We start from the raw sequence: 23224 nt of genomic DNA on the forward strand, positions 1-23224 counted from the left end.
AGAGCCCTGCTAGAAGGCAGTGGAGACCCTACAGGTGAGATGTGCCTCTTGGCATGTGACGTGTAGATGGTTTGGTGGGGTGGGGATGCGGTCAGCTTGAAAAGGGCCAGAGAGACCAGCAATTTCCTATAATTTGGCAACAGGCACTGAACACAGAGTCAGAAATTAATAAGTTTGTAAAGCCATTTTGGGTCAGAATACGATGCCCAGAAATGTTAAATACTTCTACACTTGGGGGCTCATAGTCAGATGGTTCCAGGATGATTCGATAGCAACCATTTCTTTCTTTAAAAAAAATATTGTATATATTTATTTGAGAGAGAGAGAGAGCCCACACGAGGAGGGAGGGAGAGGGACAAGCAGACTCCTCACTGAGCGTAGAACCCCATGTTGGGCTCGATCTCACAACCCTGAGATCATGACCTGAGCTGAAATCAAGAGTTGGATGCTTAACCACCTGAGCCACCCAGGTGCCCTAATAGCAACCATTTCTTGAATTAAGAGCATAAAGGAAGCCTATCTTTGTATCATGTATTTTCTTGAATTATTCTAATTAAGAATCTAAAGTATAAAGTCTCTGAGATTTTTTATTGTAACTAAATCTGACCTTTATAGTCTCACAGCATTTTCCTCAGGTATAGAATTAACAATGCCAAAGGTAAGAATCAACATAAATTTCTGGGATACTGCAGGCTCCAGAGGCAATCATTAAACTAATTATGCTTTTTATCACTTTGACTTCCTGGTAAAACCTCTGGCTCCTCTGTCCTAGGAAGTATGTGTTGTGGATTTAACAACCTCTCATCTTACAGAGCTCCATTCTTGGATACTTCTCTCTGGGTATCTTAAATTTAAGAGAAGAGAATGAATAAGCAAACATTGACTTAATCAGTTCCTGTTTTCGAAAATATTATTTTCTAAATAGTATTTGAAAACATCACAAATGTAATGCCTATTAGAAAATTCGTAAATACCCAAGTACAAAGAGAATCACTATCCTCGCTCTTTGATGTTACTGTGTTTTCTCTAGAAACACATACATATATATGCAGATACAAATATATAAAAATATACATATTTTATATTTGCATGGGACACACATTTGGCAAAATCGGCCAGGTTTTACCAACATCCTACCTATTGCTCTCTATATATATTCTTGCTTTTCTGTTATTTTTCTTCATTTCACTTTGTAATATATAATTCTCTCCAGTCACTAGATATTCTTTGAAAACCTGACTTTATGAGCAACAGAGACTCCAGAGAATGGATATCTGACCATCTTGAAAGCTGTTAACTTAGAACTTTCTGGAAGCTTCTAGGTGAGTTACATGGTCTGCAAGCTCTGAAGGCAAAGATGGGGATGCTTTTCGTCCTAGACAGGCCTGGGGACATTTCCATTTCTCACCTTGCTGCAACCTGTTAACAGTGATGAATTAGGGCCTTGGTTCCTCCTCTCACTTGAGAGAGCTGGCCTTTAATTCCTTTAGACTATTTGGAATGGCCGCCTGCGTTCCGGAAGTGCAAAGCACAGTCTCCCCGCTGAAACCCCAGGCTGGAGCAAGTGCCCATCCTGCCCAGCAGGTGGCGCCATCTAGATTCGGTTCTCTCCAGGGCACCAGTGGGGGGAGGCGAAGGGGTGTGCCCGTGTCACCCTATCTCAGTCCTCCATGTCCAATGCTCTCCTCCCCATCTCCAGACCAGTCAGTGCTGCCTCTTCCATCGGTTTTAAATACAAGATGCTTTTTAATCTTGACTCTTTTTAAATATACTGAACTTGAGAGACACACGAAATGACTTGCAAACAGACATAGCTCCTATCTGTTTACATTAAAATTTTTCAGAAAGATATGTTTGTATTATATTAGAGCACAGTTTAGTCTTTTACAAAACTATCACTTGACTGAAACCATAACTTTGAAGTTTCTTTATAAACAACAATGTTCTACTGTATTTTAACGTGGTTGTTTTGGCAGAACTTTCCAAGAAATCCTTTTTTGTTTCCTTAAAAGAATATCATGAGAAAAAGATGGGATAAATGACCCTTATAAATCTTCACTTAGACTTTTGGCAAAAATAATAAAACTGCATTAATCTCTTCATCTTACTCAACTTAGAAAATAACTCATCGATGTCATAAAATATGGTTCAAAATATAACATTCTAAGGTGGGAAGTTGTTCATTGTAAGATTCTATGGAAGCAGCTAACCAGCTTGGATGGAGGGCTGTCTTTTGGGGGGATGTCCATGAATATTCTCTTCTGACTCCTGACTTCTCTGGATCCAATCAATGCCTAATCCCGCCTGTCACTTGAAGGGCTTCAGGCTGTGTGAGCACACCTTGCCAGGGCTGGAGAGAGGGTTGGGTGTGTGGGGCCGAATTTTACTGATGTGACACCAATGACTGGTGTGGGGGTCCTTGGAAGGACGGTCCTTAAAGTTCAAACAATAGACTGGACAGAAAACCGTGAAATCAAGCTCAGTTTAAAGTTTGCTTTTGTTTTTTTAAAACCAGGGTTAACGTGTTAGTACAATTTCCCAAATCTGCCTTCCAAAGTTATCTGGGCCCATCCCGGAGATTCTGAGTCTGTAGGAGGTGGGTGAGACCCTGGGGGCTTATGATCACTGGACAGAGGGGGAAGAACCACATCCCTGCCCATATGCCATTTTCAGTGTTTACTCTGCTCATTCACTTTCTGGGATGAAGCAGTGAAAGGTCAGAGCCCTCTGGGATACAGCAGTGCAGCAGGAAACTGTGAGAAGGACCCATTATACCTTTGTTAGGCCACGTATCACTTCTCTGATATTGAAAAAGTTCAGAAGTCATCACCGTCTGGGTAGTGCTGGGAAGGAAGACTGAGGTATCTGACATTATTTGGTACAATGCCTGGCACATAGTAGACCCTCAATAAATACCTGCTTGTTAACCATTGCATTCACCTGACGGGAGGTTTTTAAGTGGCTGAATTAGGAACTATGGCTCAATCCTTTTAGAAGACGCAGGGAGACAGTGGACACACAGCTCTTCCATGACGGGAGAGAAAGCAGGGTTGGAGCCTCTCAGACTGGATGGTTACTATCAGAAAGGCAAACAGCATGTGTGTTTTAAATTATAGGTGTGTTTATGCTGGAACATACAGATCTAAAAGTTGTAGATGTTCCTGGAGGAGCCCTCAGGGGCCACAAACAGCAAGAGGACTAGAGCCTAAAAAAATGCAAACACGGATGCATTCAAGTTATGTTTAAGAATGGATTCCCACGAATCCTCACTCCGAACCACATCGCTTCTCCAATCCTTCCTCAGAGCAAAATGATTTTGAACATACTTTGAAAAATTAGGTGCTGTGATCTGAACAGATACTTCTGCATATTTATGTTGAATTAAAACCTGCCAGGAGAGAGTGTTGTGAGTTCTGTCCTGCTTTCTTACTTGTCGATTCCGGAGGACAGTCGCATCTTGGGTCGATAGGACCCTTAGTGGCTGGGATGTGAACACGGTGTCCAGGGGAAGGTTGGACACCTGGTCGTACTGTCCAGGAAGGTTGGACCGGTGACCACACTGTCCAGGCCACAGGAAGACGGGACAACCTCCGTAGCTGGAGCTCGGGGCCAGCAGCTACTACTCATGTTATTCCTTTACCTGGGGGGCCACTGGGTGAAAGCTTCTGCCTTCCAGAGGCTCCGGGGAAAGGGCTAGAGGCTGTCATGATTCTGCTGAGGCGAAGAGTGGCTGCCTACTGGCCTTTACTTCACTGCAGGCAGCCTGTTTACGGCAGCTCGAGATGAAGTCCAACCAGCTGGACGGTTTTGTGAATTGATCAGAATTGCACCCCAAGGCCTAGCTCCTAACGTCATTCTGTCGGAGAACTGTGATTCTGAGCTCCCCCGCTTGTAACAACAGGTGCAAGTTTACACACCGAAATGGTTCAAAACAATGCAGTGAACGGTGGGTTGGGTTGTTGTGCATTTCTGCTCAGCTTCCCTTCCAACGCCGCACCGGTGGTGCGCATCTGTACACCTGCCGGGCACCCCGCCTGTCCTGGCAAGGGTCTCCATCAGTGTGCGGCCCAGCACCCGGAGGAACCCGTGCCCAGGGTGGACGCTACAAGCTGGGACCTTAGAGCCTGCCTGGGACTTGTGAGACTCTTTCGAAGTTCCTGTCTGGGCTGGTCTGCGGGACAGGGGGAAGGCGCGTGATGCTGCCCATCTGAACCATGAGAGCCCCATCTGTGCAGATGCGCGTGTGATTTTACCTCGCGTGGGAAGTACAGGGCCCTGTACCTGTCCAAGTGGAAGAAACAGTAACGCTGTCATTAGGGAAGGGATCACTGCACACCGTGGCGAGCCGCCAGCCTTACCTGATCTTGGGATTTCTTTTTCTTCTTCTTCTTGCCCCAGCACCCGGAACTCTCTGTGTCTTTGCCATTGGCCTCCCCACAGAGCAGCCCGTCCAGCTCATCCGTGCCCATGTGCTGTCCCTGAGACGTTTCTGCTGCCAGCCGGTACGACAGGTTCCTTAAAATGCACACACAGTTTTCAACGGTCTGGAGAACCCAAAAAAAGAAAAAGAAAAAAAAAAGGAAAAGAAACAAAGGAGGAATGAATAAAAACTAACCAGCACTCCTCTACCCAGGAAAGCAGTCATTTCCACATCCCTGATTCTTTCTGGAGACATTAAGCTCCTGACTCCTGCAGGCTCCCTTGATAGCGACGGTGGAAAGAATTGAGAGAAGCCTGAGAAGGTCCTGAAAAGCTTTTCTTATCCATGCTAGTTACTTTTATAAACAGCTGTCATTGCTGACTGAAGTTCAGGTGAGCGGTTAAGAATCCACAACATGAGAGAGGTCCCAGATATGGTGCACGCATGCCCTGCTCACCCCTGGGGACTGGGGCTCAGAATCATCCAGAGCGGGCATACTCACATGCCCATCAGCTCAGGGAGGGAGACCCTAGTATTTTCCACCCACTAGGGTGCTTTCTGGGAGTAAAAGGAGATATGGATATAAAGCTGGGGGGTCCCAGGCAAACCGAGTGCCAGGATCACTGGGGGCATGAACGTTTCCATGCTCCTGGTTTGTTTGGAGATGGCTGGTGCTCCTGTTTTCTTAGTACGGGGCTTAACCAGTGCTTGAGGACACACATTGTGGGGCTGGACACCTGTATGGCCCTTGATCTCCATCTGTTGGCTGTGTGACTTGGACACAGTCACAGTGTGACTCAGACTCAGTAACTTCCTCTGTAAGATGGTCATAATAGCACCCGTGTCTTGGCTTGCTGTGTGGATCAGGGGAGCCAAGTATGAATGAGCAGTGCCCCCTGCCCCAGGGTCCACATCCATGTCTGTGAGCTGTGAAAAGCCTGGGTTGTGTGGCCAGGAGGAATGGAGGTTGCAGACAGAATGGTGGCTGTTCATCTGCTGACCTTCTGTTGGGGAGACTGTCCTGGATTATCCCGGTGGGCCCCTGAGGGTCCTACACGTGAGAGGGTGGCAGAGGAAGTGCGGTGAAGTGGTGGGAGAAGGTGTGACCTCTCCTTGCGGGATTTGAAGATGGCGGAAGGGACCACAGCCACAGCCAAGGAATTGTGGGCGCCTCTAGAAGCTGGAGAAGACGAGAAAATGGATTCTCCCCTGAGCTTCCAGAAGGAACGCAGCCCTGGCGACATACTGGTTTTAGCCCAGCAAGACCCACTGGGGACTCCTGAGCCATAAAACAGTAAGATAATCAATTTGGGTTGTTTTAAGCCACCATGTTTGTGGCAACTTGCTACAGCAGCAATGGGAAACAAACCCAGTGTGTACATACTGAGAAGTACTCCTGGCCCACAGTAAACACCATATGAGTGCTCAGACCACAAAGAGTAGTCCAGACGGCCCTGCTGGCAAATCCAGAACATAGGACCAGGGCCCACGACTCTAGGTTTGAGGCCTGGCTCTGCCATTTCAGGAGCTATGTGACCTTGGGGCCAAGTGCTTAATCTCTCTGTACCTCCAGGTCCTTCCAAAGACCCTTCCTCTGAAATACCATCACACGGGAGGCGAGGCTTCACACATGAACTTCGGATCAACCTTTTGACCTTTGTCCCACAATTGATGAACGGTGGGAAGAGTAAAAATACACCCAATTAAAAAAAAACAAAAACAAAAACAAAATCCCAATGGGGAAAGAAATTGAACGGAGCTAAGTTTTATTTTTAAAAGCTTGCCAGTTTGGTTATGGCTTCTCAGGCTTCTGCTGTGTGCACCAGCAAGTGAGACAGAGATCATAGTTCCGTTTCACAGGTGAAGGGGACGGGACCCCTGGCACATAGGACCACCTCTCTCTGGTCCTGGGTCCAGCCTGGGAGGGGCAAAGTCCGCACTGCTCTCCTCCCAGGACAGGAATCTGGGCAAAGGTTGAGCCTGTGTGTTTGACTTGGCTACTGGGGGCATGACAATCAACCAGGAAAACTGGTTTCCAGGATCTGTCTCTGGAGCCTTTGCCATTCCAGATCTGTCTTGTCAGCTTTTCAAGGTTTCAAGGCAGCTAATCCCACAGGCTTTGAGTCAACTTGATTTTCTATTTCAAGCATCCTCTCAGCATCAAAAAAGGAACCGGCATGAAAGCAGGTAAACACAGGACGATGCATGAAAGAGAGAAAAGTCTCTCCCTGAAAGGAAAATGTTACGGCATAAGTCAGAACGATTTTTAAATCAGCTCAAACTGATTTTTCTTACATCAAAGACTTGGGAGAATCAACTTCTTTCTCATCCTGCTGTTCGTCTTCCCCGGGGGCATCTCCGTGCCTCTGTTTAACAAATGACTACCGGGGAACACATCCACAGCCATTTCCAGAAATGCTTTATAATCTACCTGTGGCTGGGGGATGATGTGGGAGAAGCTGGAGGGGGAGAGGAAGTGGGGTTGGCGGCGGAAGGGGGTGCAGAGGAGAGGACGGGACAGGGCGAGGGAGTCACCGGCCCTGACCTGCTCTCTCTAACCAGGCTTGCTGTGGAAGGGTCACCCACTCAAGCTCTTCTCTCTGTGGGAGTGGGGAAAGAGCACAGAAAAGCAAGGCGGCTACCGCCCTTCTCTGGGACACCAGTAGAAGGCACACGGCCCCTGGTGGCTCTCTTTGGACATCCATTGCTGTCACCAGTGCTTTTAGCTGCTCCTCTGGGACACAAGCATCATTTTGACTCCTTATTTTCTATCACAAAGGGCTAATTTGGAAGTTGTCTGTGGATTGCGCTACCGTAGGGGAACCCATTCAGCAAACAGTCCCAATTACAGGCGCTGAGCTGAGTTTGCACGGGTTCCATACCCTTTAACGCTGGCCTTTAAGAAAATGTGCGCTCCTTCCTCCTCTACCTTGTCCTTGTAAAAGCTAATACGGGACCAGGCAGAGAGCCAGGTGGGACACTGGGGGACCATAATACGTAGACCTTCATGGAACGTTCTGGCCAGAAAGTCACTACTAAGTCACTTGTGACTTCTGATCCATTCAGAAGCGGTGACGATCCTCTTCATCCTGAAGTTGGGGGTACCTGGGGACAGTCCCCAGTGAGCAGGAGCTGGAGGTGACACACACCCACACAAGCCTGGGGCTCTTGCAGCTTCATCAGAAATCACCGTGTCTTCTCCCTCGCCCTCAACACTCCAAGCGATTCCAGGTTCCTCCTTTGAATATAAGGTGGACATTAAACGAGCGTATCTCCCAGGGGCTCCAGGGATCTAGCCATCTACCACATCAGAAAAGAGGCGTGGGGGCTCACAGCACTTTGTTTTGGGACCATGCTTCCGAAGGCTACCTTCCCACCAGTGTTGGCTTGGGCACCTGGCCAAAGCAAGAGGCTGTGGAGTCTGATTTTATTTTCAACCCCAAGGTCCAGTCTTAAAGCTCTCTTTGTATCCATCCCAGTAGGAGGCTTCGGGTCCCGATGCTGTAGTCTTTACTGCTCTGAATGTGGAGATCCTGGGCATGGCAGCCTTCCTAAATTACCTCCCGCAGCTCATTTAAAGATCTTTGGTCTATTACGTTAACAAGCATCTGTAAATACTCAAGACATCTTGACTGGTCATTTTTTTTTAGGGACTTAATTTTCTTATCAATGATATTAAAAGTTCTAAAATGGCTGTAAAGGGTGTTTACAAGAGGGATTGATTAAATTTTAGCGCTTCATATTCCGTCTTTGAAATTGGTAACACTTGCAGAGTAAGTTCACGGATGCCGTGTAACGTGTAACTCGACGGTGGTGACCGGATGACAAACCGCGTTCATAACTGCAGCAGACTAGTACTCAGAGGGCTGGAGTTCCAGAAGGTGTGTGCACCCATGATTATAGAGAGGAGGGCTCGGCTATCAGCAATTGTCTCACTTTCTCAGCCATTCCACCGTGCAGGCAAGGTGGAGAACTGGGAAGTTTTTCCGCATGCCCGTTGGTAACTTACAGGATAAAACCACTCTTACCTGTTCTTTACCTGACTTTGTAACTTAATTACGTTTCATCGTCTTCCTGATCAGAGTCCATTTCAAAGCTGTAGCTAATCTGCTGACGTGGGCTCTCAGTGGAGGACACACGACAAATCACCTGATGAACTTTTAAAGGAACACAAATCTGAGAGCAGAGGGGGACCCTCCAAGTCAGAGGGCTGTGACGGGGTCTAGGCACATGGCTGGGGGTTTATACCAGGATGAGTTCTGTTCCCCTGGGGGACACTGGGCAATGGTTGGAAACATTTTCGTTTGACATCGCCGGGAAGGGAGATGTGATTGGCATCCAGTGGGAAGAACCAAGGTTGTTGCTCAACTTCTTACAAGGCACAGGACGGCCCCACAACGTGGAATAACTTGGCCCAAAATGCCAAAATGTGGCTCTGGAGAAATTCTCATTGAGGTCTTGTATGTATCGCATGGGTCACTTAAAAAGCATCAGTAAAGTCTGTGGTTATATCGGGATGTTATTCCTGACAATTTTAGATCAAATCAAAACCAAACAAAAGGCAAATGAAGGCAAAATAAAATACCTGCCACAGTGGAAAAGCCCACCCAATTCTATTCTAGTTTCTGACCTGAAACACTGACTAGATTCTGAGTGAACATGTGGACATTCCCATTCACTTAGATTGTGACCAAGGTTCTTCAGTCTTAAGGCATTTTTAAAATGGAATTTGATACAATTAACATTTGTAAAAAGCTAACTTGTAAGAATACAGAATTATTCAAAGCTCAGGTAGTTTTAATATTCCTCTGTCTTTTGAAAGCAGACTTTATAAACTAAAACTGGAAGCTTTTACACAGTGGGTCATGTGGTGTGCAAATGTTTACACACTCATCTGGTTGGAGGAACTCAGAACAATCCATGTTTCTATTCATTATTAATCGAGATGTAGGTGTCTAGTTCTAGGCTAGGATTAGAAGTCATCCAGAAGACGCTGGATTCCTATGGGGAGACCAAGACAGATCCCAGAGTGAAGGCATTAAGCACAGCATTAGCGCTCCACTGTTGTTAGTCATTGCTTAGTCCCCTGGGCATCTTTAGTCTCTAAGATGTTCAATCTATGCAAACACAACAAACCTTGCTGTCGATCTCGCTGCTCCCCAGCGCAGACTGGATCACGTAGAGCAGCGCGTCTGTGAGCCCGTCACATTCCCGCATCCTCCTGCGGGCCTCCTCTCCGGCTGAGCTAACATTCCTGCAAAGCAAAAAGCGGCGTCAGTGACCTCCGCGGGGGTCCCCCAGAGAACCTTCTTCCACTCCCGCCTCCAGAATGTTTAACCAAGAACACAGCGTGAAGAGGATGGCTGGCTGGCACCAATGCACCCCGGAAACCGGCTGAATCCCGGGCATCTGCTGTACAGCTAGCGACATGGGGAGACAGACTTCCGAACGTGTGATCTAGGACGGTCCTGTGACCGTGGAGGATGGAGACTCTTAGAAAGTCTTCGAGGTTTACTCCACTGACAGTGGAAGAGGGCAACCAGAAACTCTTTGAATCAAAGCCTTCTTTGTTGAGAAATGTGAAAGAATGTTTTCCAGAGTCAGAGCTCCCAACTTACTTGAATATTTTAGCGATCTGATTTCACCTGCCTCGATACACCTACCTCGGTCCCGCCAGCAGTAAACTTCTAGGATTTTATTCTAAGAACATAGGGAGGGTTTTCTGTGAAAATTTAAACATTGGGATGCCCATGGCGCCTTTGATGGGCAGGAGTGGCCCACGATCCTTCCCGTACCAGTGGACGTTGAGCTTAAGCCAACAGAAGGAGGGGATGGTCAGGGAGGATGCAGCGGGGAAGCAGAGAGATCTCCCACCCCTACAAAAGACATGAGACAAGTCTCGTCAAGGGTCGGGGTGCTTTTAGTGACCCCGCCACCTGAGAGCATGTTTTCCCTCTCCTACCCAGGGTTAGGATTTGGTTTAGGTAGAGAACTTCTGCAGTCACTCACAGAAACACAGCCTGTGGGAGGGATGCTGGAGGTGAGTTAAGAGAAGGTGCAAAGGGGTTGAAGGAATTTAGAGACCACGGGGAAGCGTGATCTCTCAAGAATGACCCAGCAGGGCAATGGCTCTCCAGCCTGGCTGGAGATCACCTGGAGGAGACTGCCAGGCCCCACTTTGGGCTCTTGGGCGGAGCTGGATAGCTTCCTGTTTGGTGACGCTGAGGTTGGGAACTACGGCTCGGACCCCGGCTCTAGGGAGAGGGTTCGGTTGGGGAGGGCAGCGCTCTTTGCTGACTGCTGGGTGCGGCCACGTGGCTGGACTCAAGAATCAGGCCCTGGGCAGGGCCTGCAGGAGACACTGACCAGCATGAGTCTCACGCCCACACTGTAATTGACACAAGTCTTCCCGTCTCATTCTCAAAATGTCCTTCAAAGTTACACTTCATTCTGTTTTACGGATGAGAACACTGAGGCGCTGAGGGCCCCAAGGCAGTAAGTGGAGCGGCTGGACCAGAACCCGGTCTCTGGAAGAGAGGAAGGCGGCGACGCCTTCAGGTTGATGCCCAACGTGGACACACCACTTTTTTTAAGGAATGAAAGTAAAATAGGCCTAAGGCTAAAATGCTAAATGCTAAAATGCTACTGAACATAAATGTTCTCTTCGATTATCTAGAAGGTTCTGCAGGATGTGTTTAAATAGGATCTCTCTGCATTCGAATGTAAGACTGGGAAAGGTTATTCAATTCAAATTAGTATTTTTGGCATTTGCTGATCTTAAAATATAAACAAAATTTCTCAGTTCCTTAGATAATATAACTGGGCAAACATTAATGGTATTTTTATGTAAAGTGTTACGACAACCCCTGGGGGGGCCCACCCTCATTTCTGACAGGACCGGGAGGGAGGAAGAACTTTTCGCAGGAAGAAGCTGTGAGATTGTTGTTCTACGCTGAAGGATGGCCTTTGTGAGAGAGCGTTTTTAGACCATTCCTCCTTGAAATGATTTTCGCCAAGTTGAGCACTGAGGCTGTCAGAGTAATAGGCTTGTCAGAAATTCAGACCTCTTTGGGCAGAAGAATGCTGGATGGCCACGTGTGCCTGTGTGTTTAAATCTTGCCTCCGTACTTTGAGGGGGTCGTGTTTCCAATAACAGAATGATGGCATTCAGTCTTGAAAGTGCCTTAGGGGTAGCTCTGGACACCCCAGTCTAAAATCCCTCCTCTCTGGCCGAGGAGCGCTCAGTCTCTCTCCTGCGTAGCCTGACGATCAGGACCGGCTGCAACCTGGTTCACAAACACACTTGGAAGTGATCAGCCCATGTTCACTGGTAATCAATGAACAGGTGGGCAACCGAGAGCAAAATCAGGAACTCACAACTCTGTCAACTTTACGAGTTGTGAGTGTTAATCTGAGCAGTCTTCTTTATTCTGTTTGATTCTAGTCTAGTCACCTCCAAAATTAAAAAGTTATTACCCATTGTTGGGTCAGTGGGCTCTGGGAGTGCAGGAGGAACAATAGAAATGACTGCTGGGTCCTCGCAGTCTTCCAGCCTCCTCCCCCCACTTTCCTTCACCCTTGACTCTCCCGCCAAAAGGATGTCTGCCCCTTCACGGCTCCATAGGTAACCTGATACCTATGCAGGAAACAGATAAAAGACCCTCGCCAACTCCCTCCCAGTGCGACTTCCCCCCTCCCCTTTCCGGAGTCGAGGAACCTCACCCAAGGGTGCCCACCTCCTCCCGGCACAACTTTCCTGGCTCCCCTTCTCCTGAGCCCTGAAACTTCGCGGGAGACGCCTTTAATAAATCTTGCCTTGCACCCACTTCGCCTGGTGTCGTGTTTATCTCGCCTATAAAACCTTACACCCATCTGCTATATTAAAATGTGCAGGATGTTGAGGGCGCCCAACTGGCCCAGTCAGTGGAACGGGTGACTTGGTGCTGTGAGTTCGTTCCCGAGCCCCATGGTGGGTGTCGAGGTTACTTAACAATAACATCTTTAAAAAATGTGTAAAATATTGAGAAATGAGAAAGACTCGTAAGTTAGGGTCCCCATAGAGAAGGAGAAACGAGGGACACAAACACATATACACACAAACATGTGTAAACACACACAACATACCCAAGTAAACACACACATACACACACCCCTATGATACAGAGGGAAGGAAGGAGTTACCACAGTGTCTACTGGTATGATGATGCTCAGTACATATTTTTAAACAGAATGAGGTGCGCACGTGTCTTTTAATCAATGATGTCCCAGAAACCTTTGGGGTTGGGTTCACGTTTAAGCCACTATTCCTGAATGAGGAAACATATCAGAAGGGTACCCCTGGCTTTATACTCTGGAGGGGAGGAGAGTTTCCTCTTTCTCCTTTCCCCCCACAAAACAGATCTACTGCATTATACATGTTTCATTGGTTAAAAATTTAAAAAACCAACAACTTTGTGTGTTGGTCACAGTAACAATTAATTGTAATTATGGTCCCAAGTAAGTGACGATGAGCAAGTGTTCAACCTACAAAGTTCCCCCCTCCTGCTGCACTTAAAACCATCTTCTGCCCTTCTTGACGTCTGATGAGAAACTGGTACAGCAAAATTCCACATGTAAACATGCCATTAAAACAAACACTTAACAGATTATTTATAAAAAGCACAAAGATGCTACGATTGCTTTTCCTTAGAAATAATCTTCATAATCTTGATTGAATTGTCAGTTTACATGTTATTTGGAAATTTCTGCCTAAAGTAGTTTCTACCATCTTTTTATCTAATTGATAAAAAAAAGAAACAATTTGTTTTTACTTCTTACAATTAAAAGATATAAAATCTCTTACGATCTCCTCTGTTCCAGTGTAACTTGTTAAACTGCTTTATTTTCCCTATCTTCGGTGCTGTTTGACATCTCGTTTCTCAGCTTCCATCACTCACTGAGCTTATTAAGAACAAATTCAATATACGCAGCTCTCGTAGGATCCCAAGTGGCCCTTGTTCCCTAAGTTCAAAGGAATGAATGCTGCCTGGCACATGGAAGACCTCATCTTATGTGTCTCTACTTCTGATGGCAGGATATAGACAGTCAAACTGCAGAGAAAACCCACGGATGAGGATTTTAGCAATGACTCAACTTGAAATCAGCCTCGCTTCTCCACACTGCCCTTGCTCTGTGAATCTTACTGGTCGCCCCTAACTTTGGATTAGAGTTATTTCAGCTGTGACCTTCTTGCTGCATGGGAACCTCTGGAGGGCAGAGGGCATGTCATTGTTGTCTGTACACCCAGGAGGCAGCTGAGTGCCCCACCCCAGCTAGGTGTTGGGGCAAGTTGGTTATAACATGTGCATTCAGCTCTTCCACTGGGCTGGAATTCATGTGATGGATTTCCCTCTGCCCTCCGTACCCTTCAGATCATATCAGATGTCAGTTACATCAAGAATGAGGGCTTCTTATGCTGTGGCTGTGCTCTGCCACTCCAGTCCCCACCCTGGATTACTCAGGTCAGCCTCAATTTGGGAAGAAAGAAAGAAAAAAAAAAAAAGACAACTGAAAATAGCATGTGGTCTCTCAAGCCAGTATCATATCTCAAACTAAACCAGTCTGAGATATAAGCTTTCTTAGGACTGTTGATGATATCGATCATACACGCACTGGAGAGAACTGCACCATGTTGCTGCGTAGAGCCGGTCGGGTATTCCTGATTCACGGCTATCTTCACCCCAGGCTTGCAGGAAGAGGTTTCTGGCTCAGTTTCTCTTCCTGTGCTCTCTGCTACCTCCTTGCCTCTCCACTCCCCTGCTCCTTGGCCTTTATGATCTGCCTCCACCTGGGGTCATCATACCAGGTCCATCCCCATCACCTTGAGACCTAGGTCCTTCCGGCCCAGCTCTGGGCTGGGGGTCCCTGGGCTACTTAGTCTCATCTCACCAGCAGAGTCCAGATGTTGGGTCTCTGGGGCCCTGGGCTGAGCTTCTGAGACCACACACCAGTGTGAGGAGTGGGATGGGGTTGCCAGGATTTTCAGAGAACAGAGCTCAGACTGTTTCAAGAAATATCGGTGGTCCCAAGCCAAAGCTGAAATACAAAGCGACACACTAAAGAAGGCCTTGATGCCAACACAGCAGGGCAGGCAGGGGGAGAGGAAGAATCCATCATGGATGATGGCACAGAGTAGACCAGGAGAGCCAGAGCTGGGTCTGGGGATATGAGGGACTCCCAGGGGCTTGAGCCTCTGTACCCTCAACCACAGATAAGGAGAGTCTGTCTGGGGATCGGAGGCTGTGCCGACCCCGACCTGCCACCCCCACCAGCAATGCTTTCCTTTCTGCATCTAGGCCCACTGCCTTTGAGCAGTCACACTCAAAGGTCTACACTTGGTTCCACCTCTGCCTTGGCCCTTCATCCCCTCTTTGTTGTTCCAGGCACAAGCTTCTAGGACACCTGTAACACTGGACGTTTGAGGTTGGTCCCCCAGTGATGCGGGCAGCATCAGCTTCTTTCGCTGGCTGCCCCTCGCTTCCTGCGGTACAGCACTTAGTAGGAACCGAGCGGATGATAAGGAAGTGCAACCGTGCACAGCTGTTCGCAGGCCTGCCTGCCTCCTTCTGGACCAGTGGCTGTTTCCTGAAGCCATGTGGCTACCTGAGAACATAGGCCAATGTCTGTGTGTCCAGGAACGCTGTGGTTCCCACAAACAGGCCTCCCTAACGGACGATGTCTTGTGTGAAGGCTGAGAAGCCTGCTCAAGTTAGCTGGGCTCCTTGAGGGCCTAGTTTTTGGTATATTCCCTAACACCAGACCTGTGCGTAGCCCAGAAGTTCTCAAACCTCCACGGCACCCAAATCATCTCTGCAACTGGATTAAAACGGAGAAGCCCAGGTCCTCACCCCCCTCAGTGTGCTCTCTTAGCTCTCTGGGTGATGCCCTGCACGCCGGAGCATGAGAACCTCTCTCTTAGCAGGAAATCCAACAGCAGGAAATTGAAATATTTGTTAAATGACCGTGTAACTGTCCACTGTGTGCTACATGGTACATAAACTCTTAAAGATACTCCTAAAGGTGTCCTCTTCCTAACAGGGGCAGGGGTGGGTGGTGGGGGTGGGCACATGTCCCACAATGACGCATACATTTATTTTAAAATCAATTAATTAACATAGAGTGTATTATTACTTTCAGTGGTAGAGTTTAGTGATTCATCAGCGGCATCCAACACCCAGGGCCCATTACAGCATGTCCCCTCCTTAACGCCCATCTCCCAGTTAACCGCATCCCTCCACCTACCTCCCCTCCAGCAGCGATGCATTCAGCCCGACTGTCATAGGGTCCCAACAGGCAGACTATGAAAATCTTGGAACTAACACTAAATGTGTGAGGGGAAATCTAAGCAAAGCACAAATGTGCATCATCTCAACTTCCTGACCACGTGATGACCAAGGAACTCTGTAACTTCTCATAAATGACCTGGTCTGCATTAAGCATGAGAATGGGAAATAGTAGCAATCATGCTCAAGCCATGCTCCCATGAAGTTTAGGCTTGCTTTTGCTTTAGCTAAAAACATTCCATTTTAAAGAGATCCTTCCATCCACACATCTAAATCATGAGTTGAGAACTTTTTCTGTAAGGAGCTGGAGAGTGAATATTTCAGGTTTGGGAACCCTATAGGTCTCTGTAACTTCTCTTCCTCTTCCTTCTTTTAAGAACCTTTTAAAAATTTAAGACCCACTCTTATCTACAGCCATACAAAATCATATCATGGGTGGGATCTGGCTCATGGGCCCTAGTTTGCCAACCCCTGACCTAGATTCTCATCGGAAGCCCCATTATAGGATTCAGGAGGAGTCTCTGAAGCCCTGATATTATCCTCAAAATTTCATATAGTTTTATACAAATGCTATGTGCATTTTTTTTTCTGTGATAAAGGAATAGGACTTTCATTGTATTCTGAGGCTGGGACCCCGAAATTCCAAGAACCTCTAGTCAAAATCAGCAGTGCCCTTGGTCTGAGCAGAACATTGCTGTTCTAAATCTAGAACTCTAGCTTCAAGATTCAGACACATTTGTCTCCATGGGTAAATAGTAACTATTCCTTCTTCTGTCCTTCAAAAATCCCTGGGAGAGCTTGTGGGTGGGTTCCAAAATCACTGACCGAGAAACCCCAGATCTCTTCTTCCATGTGGGAAAGCCGAGTGTGCAGGGTTGAGGAGGAAGGGGTCTTCTGGCCAGTCAGCTGGGTCAACACAGTGACCCATGTCCAGCCCAACCACTCACTCCAGGTCAGCAGTTACAGGGTCCATGGGGACAGTGTGAGCCCTGCCGAGTCTCAGAGCAGCCACCACAGAGAAGGGGTGACCACCACAGAAAACATTAGAGTTCATCCTCTTCATCTATAGCTTCTCTGCAGAAAGAGAAAGCTTATTTCCTTATTATTCAATAACTTCAACAAAGATGGATTCTCTCGTGCACCTGCCATGGTCTCGTAGTTGGGGCTCCCCAGGTGTGAAGGCATGCGCCTTGCCTGGGTCTACTCATCTGTAATGTGTGGATGGGGATGTCTGAGTCACTAGCTCGTGCGGTCACACAGCCCAGTGCTCCGGACCTGGCGCCGACTCTTCACAGTAAATGTCAACCACTCCAGCTGCTTCTCACTCAGAGACATCCACACAAGAGCAAGAGAGACCCCCTACCTGGAACATGGACGGCAGGCACATGGAGAGGATAAGGGGCGAGCACAGAAGAGACTGGAAGGTTTCATGGTGACAGTGACAACCTCATTGTTTACATGTTCATCACTAATTTTTAAAAAAAATCTGAAGCTATTGGAAAAGTATTCAAACAATGGGGAAAATAAATGAATAAAAGTGAACATCCTCACTCTTTTCTTCCCCTCTGTCCAAGGGAATCACAGGGACTCTGTGAGGTTTAACATTCAACATTATTTTCTATTCCTGCAAATAAACTGTGTAGGTATGTTTTTGCTTTTCACCATAGTGGCTCATCAGACATCTTGCTTGATTTTATCCCATATTTTCTTTTAAAGAGAGAGAGAGAAGCAGGTGTATGACAGGGAGAGAGGGAGAAACTCAAGCAGGCTTCATGCTCAGTGTGGAGCCTGACATGGAGCTTAGTCTCATGATCTTGAGGTCATGACCTGAGCCAAAACCAAGAGCTGGATGCTTACCTGACTGAGCCATCCAGGCACCCCTTCTTTTATCCTTTAAAAGCCTATCTCTGCCTCTTTTCAAGACTGTACCTACCTATTTACTCTATTCAATGAATGACTTTGGATATTCCATGTATAGATATTTCATAACTTCTAATTTAAGAAATGATTACCCTATTAAAAGACATCCAAGTCATTTTTAATTTTTGGCTATAATAAGTAACATTGAACAGGGATTTGGAGGAGTTATGGGTTTTGTGAGATGGACCCTATGGAACCAGAAGAAAGGATAACAGATCAATCAGTTCAAAGCAACAAACCAATCCACTTGGACCGGGTACTGACACTGCTCTACATTCAAGGCCAAGTCTTGGGATAGAAAGAAAAGAACGCCTGGCCCTTGTCCTTCAGAGCTCACAGTCTGGCAGGGAAGCAGACACATCTCTGGTGTGCCAGGATCTCATCCACGTGAAACCAGCGGTATGAAGGACATGGGAACAAATCTCCCTTGGAAACGATGCCTGGGTGTGCCTAGAAAATAAACCTTGGCTGAGATGGATGGAAGTCTTACTACTCACCTTTAAGTTGTGACTAAAATCTTTGCTGAGGTTGTACTTCTGTCAATTTGGATATCGACTGTTTTCCTTAACATCTGTAGAGCATGCCATGGGTTGGATTTAAGAACACAGAGTATAGTAAATGAGTTCTTAGCAAGAAAGCATTTTATGCATACTTAGTGGAATGGACCTTGAATTTGAAGGGCAAGATGTAAATCACACATACAGGCTCAGGGGAGGTTTCCAGTGAACAGCCTGTGTCAATACCAACCAAGTACATCCATGACGTGTGGGGGCTCCAGGCCACTCTAGGCATGAGCAGAGGGAGGACGCGTCGGGAGAGGTGGCAGTCTGTGCAATTGCCAATTCCAGCATGTGCATCTCCATCTTCACTAAGCCTGGCATGGTAAGCCAGCCCTTGGGCTTAGCAAAACCACAGACTCCTGCTTCACCGGGGTAAATCTTCCTGATGCTCTTTGCCTAAGCCACATGACTGGTGCTAAGTCCTTTTTGACCTCCAGCTATCAAGAGGGAACCAAAGCAAGGTTCCCCTCACCCGCCTGGTGAATTCAAGTCATTCAAGAGGCTCTTCCAGTGTTGCCATTTTCTGATGTGGTACCCTCAGTGCGGAGCCATGGATGCCAGAAGAGACATCCCTGGCCTTGAAACCTCATGGGGGTGTGCTGGGCTGGATTTCCAAGCTTGGAACCAGTTCTCTATTTTATTTTCCATTTCTCCCCTTCTGGAACTGGCATGTCTCTAATTATCATCCTATGCCTGTCCCACCAGCGCTTGTCAGGAGCAGATAAGCTATTCTTTCAGTATTAATGGTCCCCTGAAATGTTTATGTCCTAATGCCTGGAACCCATGAATAGGTTACTATAAATGGAAGAAGGGACTCTGCAGAGGGCATGAAGGTTATGGACTTTACAATAGGGAGATTCCCCCCTGGATGATCGCTGTGGACCCAAGGAGCATCAAGAGCAGGGTGCAGGAGGGGTGCCTGGGTGGCCCAGTGGGTTAAAGCCTCTGCCTTCGGCTCAGGTCATGATGCTGAGGTCCTGGGATCGAGCCCCACATCGGGCTCTCTGCTTAGTGGGGAGTCTGCTTCCCCCTCTCTCTCTGCCTGCCTATCTGCCTACTTGTGATCTCTGTCTGTCAAATAAATAAATAAATAATCTTAAAAAAAAAAATAAAAGCAGGGTGCATTCTCTGGGTGGACCCAGTACGATGCAGTAGAAGGGAAAGTCAGAGAGAGCTCAGGCATGAAGAATTCAACTCCCCATGGCTGGCTGTGACCCGGAGGGGGCCATGTGCAAGGCTGAGAGGAGGCTGCCAGCTCTCAGCTGACAGCCTACAAGGAAACAGGGTCCGTGATCCCACAGCCGGAAAGAATTCAGTTCTGGCCACAACCTGAAGAAGCTTGGACAAATCTTCTCCCAGGAGCTATTAGTGAGGAACACAACCCTGCCGACCCCTTGATCTTAAATTGGTGAGAATGGTGTCAGACTTCTAACTCACAGGAACCATAGGATATTAAGTCTGTGTCGTCCTAAGTCACTAAGTTTGTGGTCATTTGTTACAGCAGCAGTTGGAAACTAGTACAGTAACTTTTGCTTGTTTTACCCAACGGTAAATGAAAATCTTCTGGACACACGCTTATGCATTTCACAGCCCAGCCTTTCCCTGGAAGACGGCTTATCTGTCGTGGACTCATGCAAGTTTTGACAACGTATTTCCAGATGACCAAAAAAAAAAAAAAATTGTATTGTCTTGATCAAGACCGAAATGCCACCTATATGAGGTTCAAAATTCTTCCTAGGGGCATGTGTGTAGGAGACACAGTGAGCTGGTGGCACACGCAGCATCTGTCCTTAACGACGCCGGGCCAGGCGGTGCTCTAGCTACTTCCGAATGCTCTGCATGGGAAACACGGGTGTGATGTGATGATGCATGTTTTGAGACAAAAGTACATTGCTTTCAGGGCGCCTGAGTGGCTCAGTGGGTTAAACCTCTGCCTTTGGCTCACATCATCGTCTCTGGGTCCAGGGCTCGAGCGCCGCATTGGGCTCTCTGCTCAGCAGGGAGCCTGCTTCCCCCCCTCTCTCTGCCTGCCTCTCTGCCTACTTGTGATCTCTGTCTGTCAAATAAATAAATAAAATCTTAAAAAAAAAAGTACATTGCTTTCATTGATTTTGCCCTCTCTCTGATCTGATCAGCCATGAGAGAGCTACCAGATATGCGGGCATCAGCTGGGACCAGACTGCTTTCCTGCTTGGTCACTACCTTCCACTCCTGCGAGCCCTCTTCCTATAGAAGGGGCTCCTGAAAACCTCAGACTTCACAGCTTCCGGTGAATAGAGTGGGCAGCGGGTGGTAGTCTATTCTGGGGGGATAATGAGCACACTGGATTATAAGGGAGAGGAACAGGCGATGTCCTAGCTCTGCTAGAGTGAAGTCTCTGGCGGGGACTCATTATTTGAGTGAATTCCTAGAGCATTATCGGATATGCCCACCCTAAGTACCAATCGGTATGAATGGTCCGGGTTTCCTCTGCTGTGCAGAAGTAGAGGGCTCCCAGGAAACCTCCCACAAGTGGATGTGTAAAGCAAAGAAGCAATTACCATTAATTTATATGGATATGATTTTGGGGCCATCCCAGACCCCAAATCTCCTCTCTTAGGCTCTCTTGACGCCTGAGGGCACACGGCTAACAGATGCACAAAGTACTTGGACATAAAGCCCAGATGCTCACGTGCTCACAGACATCGTTCAAAGCTCTGGGGGCTGGACGCTGAGATGCTGGGCGTGGTGCAGGGAAGGAGCTAGGCGGGACCCTTGTCGCTGCTGTGGGTGTCCTGCCTCTACCCCAGGTCTCTGCAAAACCAACACACAACGCTCTTTTTGCTTTTCATGTTTTTTCTGTAAAACCAAAATCCTCTATGGATTTCTTTTTGTTTGTGAAAACAGCTCCTCATGCAGGTTTGTTTTGTTTTGTTTCGTCATTGGTAAAAGCAAAGTGGCCTAATGCAAACTTTCAAAAACCGAGGACCCCGTTTTAGGATGAGCCACACCTCTGAACGTTTTGATTGGGTACAGATAACAAAGCTGAATTTACTTGAAAAGCTCTTGAGTTCTCTTTACACATATGGGTTTCCTTAGCTGGCACTTTATCACAGCCAAGTCAGAACAATTTCCAGAGAAATAAATCCCCCCCCCCTTTTTTTAAAAAGATTAGCACAGTCTTGCTTTTGGATTCCTGCTATGCACCTTCTTGTCTTCTCTCAAGGAAGGCAATTTCTTTATAAATCTGGACAGTGATGGCTTGGTAATTGCTTTGTTGAGCTGCAGGGACAAAACGCTTCAGTGGCCTAAAGACCAACTACCTACCCGGCTGGCCGTGAACTCGGCTCCCGAGGGGCCCTCAGAGCAGTGGTCCCTACACGCACACACCCCACCCACCCTCTTAAGTGGAAATCAGCAGAGAGATGGATGAACTCCTCCTTTGTTGGCTATTCAACACTGCCCCCCCTTTTATTTATTTATTTGACAGAGAGAGATCACAAGTAGGCAGAGAGGCAGGCAGAAAGAGAGGAGGAAGCAGGCTCCCCGCTGAGCAGAGAGCCCGATGCGGGGCTCGATCCCAGGACCCTGAGATCATGACCCGAGCCGAAGGCAGCGGCTTAACCCACTGAGTCACCCAGGCTTTTAAGAATGCCTAGATCCGTGCCTTCTGGAGCTAGCCATGCATCGGGCACATTGTTCCAAAGTAGCCCAGAGTGGAACCAAAAATACCCGAATTAAAAGATGCCTTGTGTCTGGCAAGTACTACCTAGGGTTTTAGCTTCATGATTCCAATTAAAATTGATGGACGCCACAGAGTTAACTGCTCTATGAAATGTCTGCTGCGAGTTTCCCATCGGGCTAAATTACAAGGAAATCACAGGGAAAAAGAAGTGAGTGTTGCATGGCTAAGGCCGTTAACTGTGAACCTAATTGTGCCTACGGTCCTCTGTGCTCAGTGAACATCACTGTTGTTTCCTAACTTGCAGGACTTAGGAGCTAGCTGTGCGCACCGTGCCTCGAATCTGGAGTTACCTAGACCACGCATCAAGTCTGGAGCCCTGCCATGTGCCCAAGCTTCTGAGCCAATGTCCAGCTACCCATCATTCCACTGATGCCCCAGACAGTTCCCTTTGGCATGTTTGTGGCAGGCCCTTTGTGCTGACTCAAAACCAGGGAGCATCTCTGCTCCCTTCTGCGAGCCCCGCATCCAACTTCAGTCCTGGTACCTCTGTCTGCCATCGAGGGGGCTTTCAGTCAGGGGTAGGTACCACCCCTGCAGCAGGAATCCCCCCGAAACAAAACCGCGGGCCAGCCATGGCCCGATTACAGATGCAACAGCAAAGAAAAAATATCGTGGTCAAATGTAAATGAAGTTAAAAAATGAATAATAACACAGTGTTGTCTTCCCTTTTCTGCTAGGCTAAATTATTCCTTATCAACCCAGACACAAATGAAAATAAGTCACAAAACCTGAGCTTTAAAAATGTATGCAATAGGGACGCCTGGGTGGCTCAGTCAGTTAACAGTCTGCCTTTGGGTCAGGTCACGGTCCCAGGGTTCTGGGATCGAGTCCCGCATCGGGCTCCTCACTCAGCAGCGAGCCTGCTTTCCCCTCTGCCTTCTGCTCCCCCTGCTTGTGCTCTTTCTCTCTCTGGCAAATAAATAAATAAAATCTTAAAAAAATAAAATAAAAATACATGTAATAAATTAACATGCTAGGGAACGCTGCAAACTAGAAAGGTAACATTCAATTCACCAATGGACGGTTTCCAGGAAAATGAGCATTGTAGCTACATAAGTAATGAGCCATCCTGAGGCCATCCATTTCCTGGTATTTTCAGACCTCTGTCTTCTAAGAAATAGGAGAACAAACCTGAGTAGTAAGGGATTACAGGTAATTGGCTACTTGCCTTTTAAATGTCAGATTGTGGGTTTGAATACTTTCAAGATTTGGCCTTATGTTCTGGATTATTAATAGCTATTATTAGAGTAACCCTTCAAACTGCATTTCAATTCATCAC

General features: G+C 47.3%; 1 protein-coding gene across 4 annotated transcripts in view; it reads right to left on the bottom strand.

Annotated features, from left to right (window-relative positions):
* Positions 1 to 23224, bottom strand: part of CTNND2 (catenin delta 2) — an 895372-nt gene that overhangs the window by 118740 nt on the left and 753408 nt on the right. For all 4 annotated transcript variants that reach the window (XM_032861879.1, XM_032861878.1, XM_032861875.1 and 1 more), the window contains 2 exons: positions 9557 to 9674; positions 4359 to 4544 (listed from right to left, as the gene is read on the bottom strand). In XM_032861879.1, coding sequence (XP_032717770.1) covers positions 4359 to 4544; positions 9557 to 9674 — 304 coding nt within the window. The remainder of the gene's footprint in view (positions 1 to 4358; positions 4545 to 9556; positions 9675 to 23224) is intronic.

The sequence above is a fragment of the Lontra canadensis genome, unplaced genomic scaffold (assembly GCF_010015895.1).
Source record: "Lontra canadensis isolate GAN:19392208 unplaced genomic scaffold, GSC_riverotter_1.0 scaffold22, whole genome shotgun sequence".
Classification (NCBI taxonomy): domain Eukaryota; kingdom Metazoa; phylum Chordata; class Mammalia; order Carnivora; family Mustelidae; genus Lontra; species Lontra canadensis.